This window comes from Primulina eburnea, unplaced genomic scaffold (assembly GCF_022965805.1).
Source record: "Primulina eburnea isolate SZY01 unplaced genomic scaffold, ASM2296580v1 ctg3_ERROPOS2889059, whole genome shotgun sequence".
NCBI lineage: Eukaryota > Viridiplantae > Streptophyta > Magnoliopsida > Lamiales > Gesneriaceae > Primulina > Primulina eburnea.
In genome coordinates this window covers 453,833-469,597 of record NW_027331215.1, presented here as the reverse complement: position 1 = coordinate 469,597, position 15,765 = coordinate 453,833, and the positions used below count along the sequence as shown (strand labels likewise).

The 15,765-nt window shown below is 34.0% G+C and overlaps 1 protein-coding gene across 1 annotated transcript; it reads right to left on the bottom strand.

Annotated features, from left to right (window-relative positions):
• Window positions 1-1,574: 1,574 nt before the first annotated feature.
• On the bottom strand, window positions 1,575-3,385 carry LOC140821070 (protein JINGUBANG-like). The gene has a single exon (XM_073181476.1). It carries the CDS (start codon window positions 3,224-3,226, stop codon window positions 1,838-1,840), a length of 1,389 nt encoding a protein of 462 aa, XP_073037577.1. The 5' UTR covers window positions 3,227-3,385; the 3' UTR covers window positions 1,575-1,837.
• Between the last annotated feature and the right edge of the window lie 12,380 nt (window positions 3,386-15,765).

Below are 15,765 nucleotides of genomic sequence, written 5' to 3'. Positions count from 1 at the left end.
AGCCGATACACCTTTTTCATCCCCAATCTTGAATGCATATAAACGATGTTTCATGTATAGGCGGTTGGCCAAGGATTTAGTCATGTACATGTTTTCAAGTTTATTCCACATGCTGGCAGCCGTGGCTTCTCTTGACACTTCCCTTAGCGGTTTGTCTCCAAGGCACAAGATGATAGCACTTTGGGCTTTGGCGAGGATTTGTACCTTTTCTTTCGAATCACCTGGTATTGCATATTCGCCTTTTAGTGCGTCTATCAATCCTTGCTGAACTAGAATGGCTTTCATCTTGATTCTCCAAAGACCGAAGTCATTGTTTCCTGAAAACTTCTCGATATCAAGTTTCATAGAACCCATGTTCTTGGTGATCGTGGCTTCGCTTCCCACAGACGGCGCCAATTGTTAGTTTTATTGAGCAACGATCACAGCATACAATTCACGCAATCACAGTTGATCAAGATAGTAAAGAATCACAGCAAAGAAGACAATCGAATTACGTGGTTCAGCTATTAGATAGCCTACGTCCACGGCAAGAAAAAGGAGCAGCTTTCTTTATTAGAATAACAGAGAGTTTTACAAGTGCATCGCCCAAGAAACTAAGTTGAAATTACAATTGAGATTGATCCCTCAAAACTTTTCTCCAACCCCTCCGTTTCTATATGCAAAGTCCTCCCCGATATATCTCAAAGCCCTTGTGTTTCTGCTGTTGGGATCCAACCATATATATCAGTCTTTATCCTGAGTATACAGACTCCACGGCTCTACCAACTGTCCAACTGATTGTTCACGGCCCAAGCCCGCAACCATTGGACTAACTGTTATTGGTCCAGAACTTGAGAGTCATTCGAATATACCAACAGAATCATATTCGGAAAAGTAAGCCTTGGAACATTAGGAACAAATTGCATGTTGGTTGTACAAAAAAAGAACAGATTATGTCTTTGGTAAGACGATTTTACGGATCTTTATTCGTAAAACGGATTAACTTTGTCTATATTTATAATAAAAAGTATTACTTTTGACATAAAAGTAATTTTATGTTGTTTATTATCTAGTAATATTGTTGGGAAGAATTGGAATATTGGAGTAGCTAAAGTTGTTGATTAAATGGCGAAATTAATATAACATATGTATATCCATTAGACTAGGTCTCTAGTGAGACGGTTTCACGAATATTTTTCTGTGAGACGGATCAACCCTACTGATATTCACAATAAAAATAATACTCTTAGCATAAAAAGTAATATTTTTTCATGAATGATCCAAATAAGAGTTCTGTCTCACAAAATACGACTCGTGAGACCGTCTCACACAAGTTTTTTTGCCTATCCATTAATTAAATTCGAAATTCAAATAACCGATTTTAACTAAACTGTTCCTTTATTTATTTTTCAATTTCATACATGGTTAGTCTAATTACTAATTGTGGTGGAAATTATTGCAACATTAAACACACATGCATATGTTGGACATGTTTATAAGATATTCATAGAAATAATAAATAATTATATATGTATATATATTATATTATTCATCGCCTAATTTTTCAAAATTTCTAATTAAAAATTAAACCAACATGCTCTAAAATATTTTCTTTTTCTTATTTTTTTTAATAACAAATGGCCTCCAAATTTTTACTTGAATTTTAAGATTTTCAAGTTCTATTCAATTTCTGAACATGTTCGTGTTGGACGGCCATTAACTTCTATTGCCTCATTTAATTGTGAGCCCGAGTGCTCAAACCTCCGCCACCACCCAATCTTCCGTGCCTTGCCTTCCACTCGAAAACACATCTCCAGCACCGGCTTTGACGGCGGCGCGTTGGTTGGACTCCCTTCCCTTATTCTTCTTGTGGTTCCTTCAAGCTAACTGAGGCATGCTCGGTAACCCTCCAAACCTTCACACTCTTGTCTAAGCTCCCGCTATACACAATCCACAGCTTACCCTCGTCCTCCGCCGATGTCTCCGCAGCCGCCGTGTCCTTCTTCACCGCAAGGCACTTCACAGGCCCACCATGCCCCGTCAACACCGCCATGCACGTGTGAACTCCACCTACTTCCCTTAGCCACACGCATACGTTGCTATCCGCCGATCCACTCAGCACCAAGTTCCCCGCCATAGCCAAACACAGAACCGCAATCTTGTGTCCCCTCAAAACGCCGCTGAATGACATGGAGCGCTTCCCCCGGTCCCAAAATCTTACCAGCCCGTCGGAAGACCCCGCGTACACAGACCCGGCGACATGGTTCACCGCCAGCGACGTCACCGCGTGTTCTTGCTTCAGCAACGTCTCCACCAGGACATGCTTCGTGTACTTTCCCATCAACTCCCTCCGCCACACCTTCACACTACCGTCGGCGGAACCAGTGAAAAACAAGCCGTAAAACCCGATCTCCACCGAATTGATAGCATCATCATGCGCGTGTACAGATTCCAAGCACTTAGAATCCGAGATTCTCCACACCTTGAAAGTTCTATCCCAGGAACCTGAATACAACAAGCCCTGATCGGTATCAACGCTCATGCACGACACCGTATCGTAATGTTTTATCCATGGAACCGTACGATTTCTCCTCACTTCGACATAGTTTCCCGGATTCATAGATTTCCTCAACAAATCCCGGGTAGTCGGAAAATTACCAACCCGCTTAGGCGTGCTCCTTTTATCCCCAAAAGAACTCCAAACCCGGATTTTCCCATCTTGATGCCCTGTAAAAATCTTATCTCCACACACGACAATGGCTTTCACCAAACCACTGCTGGATTTAAACCCGGAAAAGTCTTGAAAATCTTTCCACACCCTTACGTTCTTGCTTTGGGATCCCGTGTACAGCAAATCCCCCGAAGCTGCCAGGGAATAAATATGACCTTCTTCACGGTAAAGGCTTCCTAAAAGTCCATACGAGCCCACCTCATTTTTTCCTTGTTCTCCAGAAAACTGGTACTGGGTCCAGGGAGATTTCACATAAGGCGAAGGTTGGCTCCTCGGAGACATCTCAGTACATGGAGAAGAATCAACGCTGTTTCGATCGGAATAACACATGGTTGAATTGTTGGAAGGCGGGAACGAAGAGGAAACATTACTGCTCCGCCGTGAAGAATGGATATTAAACTCGTGATCTTGAGCAAAAAATCGATCGGAGTACATGAGGGCTCCTAGTTTTCCTCGCCGGAGATCCATTTTCCGACCATCAGAGGTCTCAGCTCCATTGATATCACGGATTGCCATGTAGCGCAAGACTGAAAATGATATCAAAATGGCCTGTGACAGTTTATGATATAATTTTTTGGTTTGAAACTCTAAATATGAGATTTTTTTATTTAATTTTTGAAGGTGGAAACGGGAGTATATATAATGATCGCCGGAGGAAGTGTTGGGTAAAGTTGGTGAAAATAAGGATAGTGTAGCCGGACACGTGTAGATTATTACGAGTTAGTGTGTGAACATCATGGAAATAATTTTTGTAGATTATTCGAGAATTTTACTCAAATCGTTTTAAAATTTTGTGTATAATTTCACATCATGTGAACAAGTCATCCATGCACACATTTTCCATGTATGTATTTATTATATGAAAAACTTGGAAGAATTTTCTTGTGATTTACGTAGATTATTTCAAAATTATACCCAAATGAGTCATATAAGTTCGTTATTTAATTGAATAAATATTATGACTATTTAAGTAGCACGAATATTGATTGAAAATAATTTGGTTTCTTAAAAAGAAAAAACTAGCCATCTCTCTTTAAATTTTTTATATTAATTATCTATTCAATATTTTCTATCATTTCGATCTGTTTAGTATATATTTCACAAAACTTCCATCTATTTTTATTGTTAGATAACCCAAAGAATTATGAGAAAGCTGATATTATAAATTGGCTTGTTAAGAGTTTTTTAATAAGTCCAAAAATGTTTTTATTACAATAAATTGATTTTTTTTGTCCATATTTTTTTTTATCATAATATCAGCATGACATTGGATATGTTATGCAATATCCAACGTATACGACCGAGCGCTTGAAGCTATAGATAGTGGTAATGGTGCAACTCAAATCTTTTAAACCGTACATCAACTCAAGCACCACGATTCGATCACTCTACTAAGCAGAGATAATTATTGCACCCAACACAACATAATGTTAAAACTACTATACATGCTACAAACAAGAGAAAATCGATTCAATAACCATTTATTATTATTATTATTATTATTATTATTATTATTATTATTATTATTTATCACAACTCTACCAAAGTATACATTTATTATCCACACACATAGCTAGCTTGCATATTTGCTCAAGCTTCCTACACTAGCATAATTCACACCTTAAATATCTTCAAATGCTCAAATTATATATCAATGTAAAAGCAAAAGCAAGTTTAGAAGTTCTATATTATTATATAATTAAGCAGGCGATCAATATCTAAAATACCTATATGGCAAAAACTTGTGTGAGACGGTCTCATGGGTCGTATTTGTGAGACGGATCTTTTATTTGGGTCACCCATGAAAAAGTATTACTTTTTATGCTAAGAGTATTACTTTTTATTGTGAATATGGGTAGGATTGACTCGTCTCATAAATTATGATCCGTGAGACGGTCTCACATGAGACTCACTCTACCTATATGGGTCTCTATATTATGCCCCGAAAATATCTCTTTCTACTTTAATATATACAACTTTTGGTAGATCGATGTATGTTTTTTTATTTTTATTAAGAGTATGTTTCCTATTAAACGATCTCATGAATTTTTATCTGTGAGACGGATCAATTTTACAAATATTCACAATAAAAAATACTACTCTTACCATAAAATATAATATTTTTTCATGGATGACTCAAATAAGAGTTCTGTCATAAAATACGACATGTAAGACCGTCTAACATAAGTTTTTGATTTAATATTTCTATTTCAATTTTATTACAAATTATATATGATAGAATGACATATATATATATATATATATATATATATATATATATATATATATATATATATATATATATATATATATTGTATCGCGTTTCCCGAAGCGTGATCTATATATAAATATACAGACAATTAGGTTGCGGGGAAAAAAGAAATGCTGCGCACGCCTTTTGTTTTCGTGTGAGACATGAATTAGGATAGTATAAAACTTGGTAAAAAATCCGGCACGACGGTCTTACGAGTCAATTTTATGAGAAGAATTTTTATTTGAGTTACTCATGAAAAAATTCGTTTTTCACGTCAAAAATATTTATTTTTATTGTAAATATAATTATAGTCGACTCATCTCATAAAAAAATAAGTGAGATCGTATCGTATCGTAAGTGCCCGTTTCATAAAATTTTGGCATGTTAATGGGTAATTGATCACTCAAACCTGGACTTCTGTTTCCTCATTCACACATCATAATGTCGCACGAAATGAAATCTTGAAAAAATAAATTATTCACGCAAGTAATATTACTATTTAATATATGTGATTATATTATTATTTATGACGGAAGCAACTACTGTAAAATCCCTTTAGAAATAATAGTGTCTGAATATAGGTTTGTCTTTTTATTTTCCGTAATGTATAAAATTACTTTTTACACTAAATTTTAATATTAGATAATTGATATTTTTAGCTTTATTTTTTATATATATAGTTTAATCAATCACGATTACATTCTTTGATAAGCACTGATAAATGAAGATAAGAGGAGATGTAGAACCGCGGGAAGCTTAGGCGGACATAGACGTAAAAAGTTATTTCGATCGATTTGTCTATAAATTTAAATCTAAACAATCCTCCAAATTAAAACATGGGAAGTTTTATGTGTGATGGAAAATTTATAATAGTTTTTTTTTAATAAATTTTTTTTTTGTGAAACCGTCTCATTAATATATCATCTGTGAGACAAGTTTGATCTGATTCATATACATACACATACACACATATATATATATATATAATATATGTATATGTATATGCTCAATCATTCATATGGAACAGCGAAAACAGGCCAAATTAGGATCAGCCGCGTGGAATTGCTCAATCCAATACATATATATAGTGCCACGATAAACGTGCTTTGTAATGAAAGCCACTGTTCATATATACTAGTGTACCGTCGTGTACGAAAGTCGTCGTTCATGTATATTAGTGTACTGACGTATATGTTGCGTATTTGTGATTTTTATAATTAATTTGATTTATATTTAAATGAAGATCAAAATATAATTATAAAAAATAGTGAAAGACTACAATGCGATGTTGATATATAAATTAAAAAAATAAATATAAAAAAGAAAGAAAAAGACTTAAGTAGGAATAAAATTTGTAAAATAATGCTTAGAGAATGAAGACTCTATCTACTCAGATATAATAACTTACAACAAAATTTTAATACTTATTTAATATATATTATTATTAAAATATATCATGACACCAAAAATTAACTGCTCTAAGTGACTCAAACTTTATATATATATATATATATATATATATATATATATATATATATATATATATATATATAAACAATCAAATATACAAGATGTTTATGGATGTTTGAACACTTCAACTGCTCCTATATATGTCACCTCTTCTACCATCTCGGGTAGTATCAACTAGAATACTTTGATTTATAAAACACCTTGTACAAACCCACCCAGCTTAGGACTTACCCATTGCCTAAATGAACTCCTAGACTAGACTGAAGCTATTACCTTCCAGCAAACACTTGTTTAACGTCTGTGTGTCAAAGACTACATACATAAATTTATTGTCTTTGTGCAAGACAATATTTAAGTGGTGGTGTGTGTGAGTGTGTGTGAACTGATCTTTGAGTACAACACGAAAGTGTTTTCACACACTGAGGGAATTGTGTTTCTAATCTAAGCTAATAACACGATTAAGTGTTCCCTCTGGGCTGATTGCTTCTTATAAAATGATATGCAATAGGTATGCTTTTTTTCTCTGTATCTTCACACACTTGTTATATATTGGTCTTCACTGATCTTCTATTTATAGGAAAGAAATTGATCGTACAGTGAGACTCGATAATTGTAATCGTTGCAACTTGAATGTTTCTTAATATTCGTGTCTCGACTTTTCCGACATCTATGCTGGAACTTTTGTCTTTAGGTGTTGTTGCAACGTCCATTATTGTACCTTTGATCGTATAATAACCTTTCCTCAGTGCACGCAGCTGGGTTCTATAGAATAAGCTTGTCGTGTTCTGCAAACTGATTGATTCCTAACTGATGTTCTGAACTGGTTTGGTGAAATCAGTTGGCTCGTCAGCTGAATTGATTTCGCTGCTTTAGTTGAACTGGTCAGCTGAACTCTTCATCAGCTAGCTGGGCTTCTGAAGGCCTTCTGCTGAACTGCTTATCAGCTGGACAATCGGTTGAACCGGTCTTTGATATATCAGTTGAACTGATTCAGTTTAGGCGATCAGTTGACGTTTTCAGTTTGCGTCTCGATAGCTTCAGTTTTGGCTAGATAATTTATCAGTTCGACGTCTTATCAGTTCAAGCTTCATGCGCACTTAGGTAAATCATTAGAAACAAAATAACAAGTTTTGTTATTTTCAAAATCAAGATTGCGAACATTAATATTCCAACAATCTCTTTTTTTTATGATCACAAAAACTTGAACAATAAAAGCGATTTTTCAAGAATATTTAAATTTTAGAATTTAACTGATTCTTCCCCTTTGTGAGAATAAAAAACATTTAAAAATGATTAAAGAAAAAAAATTCAGTTCGAGGGATAAGAAAGTGCCCCCTCAATAACTGAATTTAAAATCAGGTTAAAAACGAGTTTAAAACTTTTTTCAATTCGAGAGAAATAAAGTTCCCCCTCACTAACTGAATTGAAAAACTCTTCTTTAAAAATAATTATCTACGCCAAAATTTAATAGCTTTAATCATTTAAGCAGTTTAGGCAAGAAATTTGGAGATATCAGTTTTATCGTATAGAAATATAATTGGATAAACATGATGTTTATTTAATAGATTTTTTTTATTAAGCATTTAAGTACATCAACATTTATAAGAGAAAATGGCTACTACAATAGCATATTTTAAACAACAACAAATATTAATCAGTTTATGCATGACAGAACTGAATATACCAACAACTGGTTGCCTTGAACTTTTGAAGTGCTGCAACGATCTTGAGTCTTCTTGCCAGACAAACAGCTAGCTGCCTTGGACATTATCTATGTGTTGCCAAACTGGTCGGGCTGACTCAAACTGGACTCAGCTAATGTTGAACATCATTGATCATCTACTTGATCTAATAAGGCAGTTAAGCAGCGGCATACCGATGATGATTAAGCTCCACTTTAATCATCCAACATCTCAACATAGATGTGTTTCGTCTGTTGATCAGTTTCAACCGGTAGGTTGGCAGCTGAAACCTTATCTTCCGATCAATTTTGCTGAATAGCCAACAGTTAGGACTCATACCCCTGCATGCTGATTAAAGCCCCAAAGCTCGGAGTTGAAAGAAGTGGCTACAATGTTAGCCGCATAGCCAATCCTCTCTAGTCTTCACAATGAGTGTTAGATAAATATTTTCAAATAGTTTTGAAAATAATATAAAGTACTTTTAAATAGCTTTTAAAACTATTTTAAAGTAAAATGATTTTAGTCAGTTCTCAAATGTCCTTCTTACAACAGCTAGCTCTGATACCAATGAAGGATCGTGTGCTGGGCACCTTGAAGTGCTTCAAACACAATATTCTCCAATAGCTGCAACAACTCGTGTTCTAAGAATGTATACACCGATGAATTAGATTGAGTTTGGTTTCAAACCAAGTAGAAAACACTCGAAGTAATCATTCGTTAAGAAACACTGATAAATTTTTTATCATGTGTAACTGAATAACTAAAAATTAAAGGGAATCAGTTGTGACATATATCAGTTCAGTTATGGTGGAAATCGAACTGACGGATGCTCTAACTGATCAAATCAGTTTGAGAACAATAGTTAAACAATTGAATACACAAGATATGTTTATGGATGTTCGGAGACTTCAACTGCTCCTACGTCACACCTTCTACCACTTCGGGTAGGATCCACTAAAAGACTTTGATTTATACAACACATTGTACAAACTCAACCAGCTTAGGACTTACACACTACATAACTGAATCCTAGACTAGACTGAAGCCATTACCTTCCAGCCAACACTTGTTTAATGTCTGTGTGTCAAAAATTACATACACAAATTTATTGTCTTTGTGCAAGACTATATTTAAGTGGTGGTGTATGTGCGTGCGAGAACTGTACAACACGAAAGTGTTCTCACACACAGAAAGAATTGTGCTTCTAATCTAAGCTGATATTATGATGAAGTGTTCTCTTTGAGCTGATTACTTCTTGTAAGCTGATAAGCAATATGCGTGTACTTTTTCTCTATAACTTCACACACTTGTTCTCTATTGGTCTTCACCGATCTTCTATTTATAGGCGAGAAACTGATCGTATAGCGAGACTCAATAATTGTATCCGTTGCAACTTGAATATGTTCCTTGAGATTCGTGTCTCGACTTTTCCGACATCTATGTTGTAACTTTTGTCTTTAAGTGTTGCTGCAATGTCCATTATTGTATTTTTTATCGTACAATAAATTTCCCCCAGTGCGCATAGCTTGATTCCATAGAATAAGCTTGTCGTGTTCTGCAAACTGATTGATTCCTAACTGATGTTTTGAACTGATCTAGAAATGGTTCGGTGAAATCAGTTGGCTCGTCAGCTGAACTGATTTCGCTGCTTCAGTTGAACTGGTCAGCTGAACTCTTCATCAGCTGGCCGGGCTTCTGAATGTTTTCTGCTGAAATGCTACTGGTCACGGGTCGTCAGGATGGTCCAACATGGGCCTCGGCCAATGACCATGCACCACAACTCATACAATATCTCACTCCTGTAAAAAATCTGACATCTTTCTCCAAGAATCGTATCTTCTGGTAGTAGATCCGATAAATGAAAAATATATAATACAAATAAAAAAAATGAAAGTCAAGAATGTATAACGCAGTATCATTTTGTACTTTGCTGCTTTGAAAACTTACATGTATAAATGAATTATATTACAACATCCCGAGGCTATCTATTTTATTTGAGCTAAATGGACAAATAATATCTACATATTTTAAAAGCAAAACATTAGATCACCGAAATACTACCCGTATTTTTTTCAGATAGAAAAGAAAAATATTAATATTAATAATCAAGGGTTTCATCTTATCACTATTATTAAAAATATATAATATTAATAATCAAGGGTTTCATCTTATCACTATTATTATAATATATGATAATACATCTAATTAAAAGGTTAGTTTTTCAAATCTAAAATTCAACATATCTGTTGACTTTTGGGAGCTCTATCGACTAGAATTCGGACCGCACAATGAATTTGATATCAATTTTATATGGAAAACTCGTCCCATACTTGAATGTACAAGTGTCCTAACATTTAATGTCAAATAATCATTATGTTATGTTGGATGATTGATTGTTTGATTTTTTTTGTGTGTTATTAATGGTATTTGGGGGTATTTTGTGTGCTGAAAATGAGGCCAAATTTGTCAGGTTTCAACAATGTTTGCGAGGTTTTGTTCTTATTGGGCAGCAATCAGTTATGGTTGACTGAGTAGAAATACCTGATTGTGTGCCATTAGCTAATTTCTACGTGTCCGAAAATTGGTAAAATGTGGCCTATTTATGGAAGCCATTGAATGACTGTTAATATAAAATTTGAATCAAAGTTTTAGTAATTATAAAATAAATAGCTTTAACTTAATTAAAATTTATACATACATATTATCGAAAAATCTTATTGGATTGACAGACAAATTGCGATCTCTAATTAAATTGATCTCGCGACATTATCTGAAGATAATTAATAGTTATCTATGTGAAAGATTCAGTTGTTATAAGCAAAGACATAATAGAATATATGTTGGTTACCTCTGTCAGTTAGTGTCCAAGAAATATAAATTGGTCGTTACTATTTTCGGAAACACGACAAGGACACATGGCACCTTCTGCTTAATTTTCGGGTATCAGGTATATCTGTTAGTGTAGTCTCTATTTATTAACGTTGCATAACAACACCTATAAAAAAAGATGTATAAGAATTGAAGAAGAGGACTGTTACATTGATCATTATCATAAAAAATTCTCAAAATACTCAACATATACGATGATTTGTTGCAACATACAAAGTTCTATCCGATCGATCAAAGGTATTATCGTACACACTTTGTTCTTGCTTATCATTCATATACACAAACTTAATTCTTTAACGAGAATCATCATAACGGTCAGAAACATGTTTATAAACAAATTGAGTTAAAAGATAATTACTAAGAGTTTCATATTAATAGGGTCAGTGAACTGAGCTGTACTGAGTTTGTACAAAAATTGTGTCGATAAACAAATTCGTCCTATTTTTACTATCCGTCAACTTAAGTGTTTATATGTTTTTACTTTCACTACTATTCTGTTCACTTAAATTGATCTGTTGCACTTGTGTATATCTCATTTACTTAGCTCGTACATAATATTTTTATATTATAATAAAAAATTATATAGAATATTCCGCCTAGAACTCCAATTATTATTTAAATTGCATGAGTAACTCAAAAACTCATTTCAAGATGATGAGCGTGATCTTTTTAATATTTTGAAAGTGTAAAATATAAAATTAACCATTGTTTCATCTTGATTTTATCAAATAAATTGACACACGCGCACACACACAGAGACACACAAATTTCATACTATATGAAACTGCTAATTTATCAGAAACCATTTTCAATCAAATGAATAAATGCGAATAAAGACTTCACATTTCTTGGGTTTATTTTTCAATATGTATTAATAAATTAGAGCTAGGAGTATGAAATCAATATAACACGTGTTCAATAATATTATGTTGTTGGATGGATAGAAGTTCTAAATGCTGCGCACCTAATGGTGGCTGCGAAAGGTACAGATTGCGTGTTAGTGAAGGCATTCGATACTATTTACATTAAAAAAAAAATAGCTACGTTACCTTAATTTAATCAATTACTATATATTTTTAGCTACTAAATACGAATAATTATTAATTCTATAATATGGGATAAAAATATTTGGCATGCAATATGATATGGATAATTGGATTTCAAATTAATCTATAGATTTTTTTTTCCAAATTAATCTTGATTTTTTTAATCTATAGATTTAACGTGACCGAGTCAACTATGTTGATTTTTTTAATCTATAGATTTAACGTGACGCGAATATATATATATATATATATATATATATTTCAAATTAATCTTGATTTTTTTAATCTATAGATTTAACATGAAGCGAGTCAACCATGTTGATAATTATATATATATATATATATATATATATATATATATATATATATATATATATATATATATATATATATATATCTTGGATCTTATTATTCTTATTAAAGTAATAAAACCATGATATCTTTTTTCCCCTTTTTTGAGAGACAAAATTTTATGGGAAATTGTTTGAATTGTTGCAATATCCTTAGCAGAATCTTTTTTGATTTGTTTGTATCTATTATTCAAACCTCAATTTAGAACATAGGTAATTAATAGTTCCTAAACTTGATTAAGGCAAAAATTTGTGTGAGATTGTCTCACGAGTTGTATTTTGTGAGACAGATATCTTATTTAGGTCATCCGTTAAAAAATATTACTTTGGGTATTACTTTTTATTGTGAATATTGGTAGGGTTGATCCGTCTCACAGATAAATATTCGTGAGACCGTCTCACAAGAGACTTACTCCTTGATTAATGACTAAATCCATATGTCTAGTCGTTAATTAATTTTGAAGAAATGTTTTTTTTTAGTTTAGAACTTACTATATGGTATTGTAAATGATAAGTAAAATATTAGCTTCTTAAAATATTATAAAATGAATTAAATTTTTAGTTTCATTTAATTACAAGTTGCCGACGATTCATAGATTCAAGCCATTGCTTCTATTTCTGTCAGATGTGATTCAAATTCTCCTTCAGTATTTAATATCCCAATGTACAAGTGTCACCATTTTGTTCAATACAAGTTTGCATTTTTTGAGCCACTAAAAATATTCACATGTCATTATTTCACGGATTGATTTTATTAGACAAATATTTTATTTAGATCATTTATGAAAAAATATTATTATTATTTTTTATATAAAAATATTATTTTTTATTTTAATATGAGTAGAGTTAACATATTTCATTAATAAAAATATGCGATACAATATCACAAGAGAATTATTCCAATAAAATAGTTGAGAAATAAATGCAATAGAACATTTTCTGCCACGTATAAAACTTGCCTAGTTATGGAAGTTCTATTATTGTAATGGGACATAGGCAATCATTTCATGTATTTGTTTTTAATAAAATATTTATTTCATTAATTAAAATTTTCGAGCATGGAAATAATCGTGAATCGTGATCCAATTTTTAAATGAAATTCCACAATCTACGATCAGGTAATAATTTTAAATTTGAAATATATGTTTTAGATGATGAATATATCGTAGTACGAGAAGGGGGTGAAATTATGTATGAGTATCCCTACGCAATTTTTTTTTCCCAAAAAATCTTTAATATAAAAATCCATGATCTTTTGAAAATGAGCAATGCTATATATCCGATCAAAGTTATACAATAATTCTCACATCGTAAAAAATTTAATACAAAATTTTATTTTATCAAATCTCATTATACATTGAATACAAAATCCTATACGATACTCATTGAAAATTTAGGGTTCGGTTCCAATAGGTGATACTAGTCCGAGTGCAAACCTCGAATTTACTATAGGCTAGAAATCACGAAAGAGACATTAGAAAGGGGCCAAGAGGGTGTCTCGGCGTAGCCTCTCTAACGCTTAAGTCAGATACTGCGAGTGGAATGAGAGAACAGTTAAGGGTGCTGCTAAAAGTCAATATAATGAATGAAAAGTTAGACTCTCAAACCTGTTATTTATAGGAGAATACACGAGTTCCATCATGAGCCTTGAACTGAATCGCGGGCTCAAATTTCAATTAATTTCCCTGCCTTGGTTTACCATATGTGAGACGTGCATTCTTTCTCCTTCCCACAGCCAGCCTTTTCCTCACGCCGCCTCGCCTCGCCTCGTCGCCCTAGTCCATATCCTCGGCCTTCGTTCACCTCGCCTCGCCTCGCCTCTCCACCGACTCGTCCTTGCCTCTAGCCCCTTGCTCTCTCTCGCAGCCCCTCGCTCGCCCTCTCGTCTGCATCTTCAAGGTCCTCTACTAGGGTTTAGGTAGGAGAAACAAGTACTTCACTCACCCTCCATACTTCAAGCACCTCACTCTCCTAACTTCAAGCTCCTCTACCTGGGGTCCAAACTTCACCCTCATCACCTCAAACTCATCTACTAGGCTTCAATCTTCACCCTCACCAACTCAAGCTCTTTTAATAGGCTCCAACATTAGTAGAAAAATTATGAAACCTATGAACTCTCAACCTCTATACTTCAAGCTTTTCACCCTCACCACCTCAAGCTCATCTACTAGGCTCTAACCTTCACCATCAACACCTCAAGCCCCTCTAGTAGACTTCAGTCTTAGTAGGAAAATTATGAATCATCACACTCCATACTTCAAGTTCTTCTCTCTCACTACCTCAAGCTCCTCTACTAGTGTAATGCCCCGGATTCGACAACTGTCCACACTGTACCAAGATGAGTCTTTCCAATGTGCTTATGCCCTCACTCACACGCATCCTAGAAAACTTCACAGATGGTCACCCATCCCAAAATTGTTCCAAGTCAAGCACACTCAACATTGGAGTTCTTATGTGATGAGCTGCCGAAAAGAAGATGCACATTTTTTATGTGAGTAGTACCTATCAAATATTTTAAACACTCCTAAATTACACAGTCTCATATCTGAACAATTTTGAAATCTATCTCCTTCTGGTGTAAGATCGGTTACAAGCCTGCTAGGAGCCGCTCATTGTTCGTGCAACCTCATGACACAGGCGATCACCCTCCACCCTCTTCGGCCCCGAGCCTCACAACTAGGCTTCAACCTTTGTAGTAAAATTATTAACACTCACCCTCCTCACTTCAAGCTCCTCTATCTAGGCCGAGCCACGGTAGGAGAAATATAAATTTCACTTTCATCACCTCGACTTTTCTCATCTACTAGGCGTAACCCAAATAGGTAAAATATAAATTTCACTTTCATCATCTCAACTCTTCTATACTATTAGGCATAGCCCAAGTAGGTAATTAAATTTTCTTCTCCTCAACTCTTCTCCTCTAATGAGCATAGCCCAATTAGGTAAAATTTAATTTATCTTCTCACCAACTCTTCTCCTCTACTGGGCATAGGTTAAGTAGGTAAAATTTAATTTTCAATCTCCTCAACTCTTCTCCTCTACTAGGCGCAGCCCAAGTACGTGAAATTTAATTTCCGTTCTCCCCAACTCTTCTTCTCTACTAGGCTCAGCCTCAGTAGGTAAAATTTAATTTTCATTCTCCTCTCATATTCTCCTCTACTAAGCATAGACTAATTAGGTAAATTTTAATTTTCAATCTCTTCACCTCTATTAGGCTCCTCCCTAGTAGGTAAATTTTAATTTTCAATATCTTTACCTCTTCTCTTCCACTCTTCTCCTCCACTGGCATAGCCCAAGTAAGTAAAATTTAATTTTCAAACTCCTCAACTCTTCTTCTCTACTAGACACAGCCCAAATAGATGAA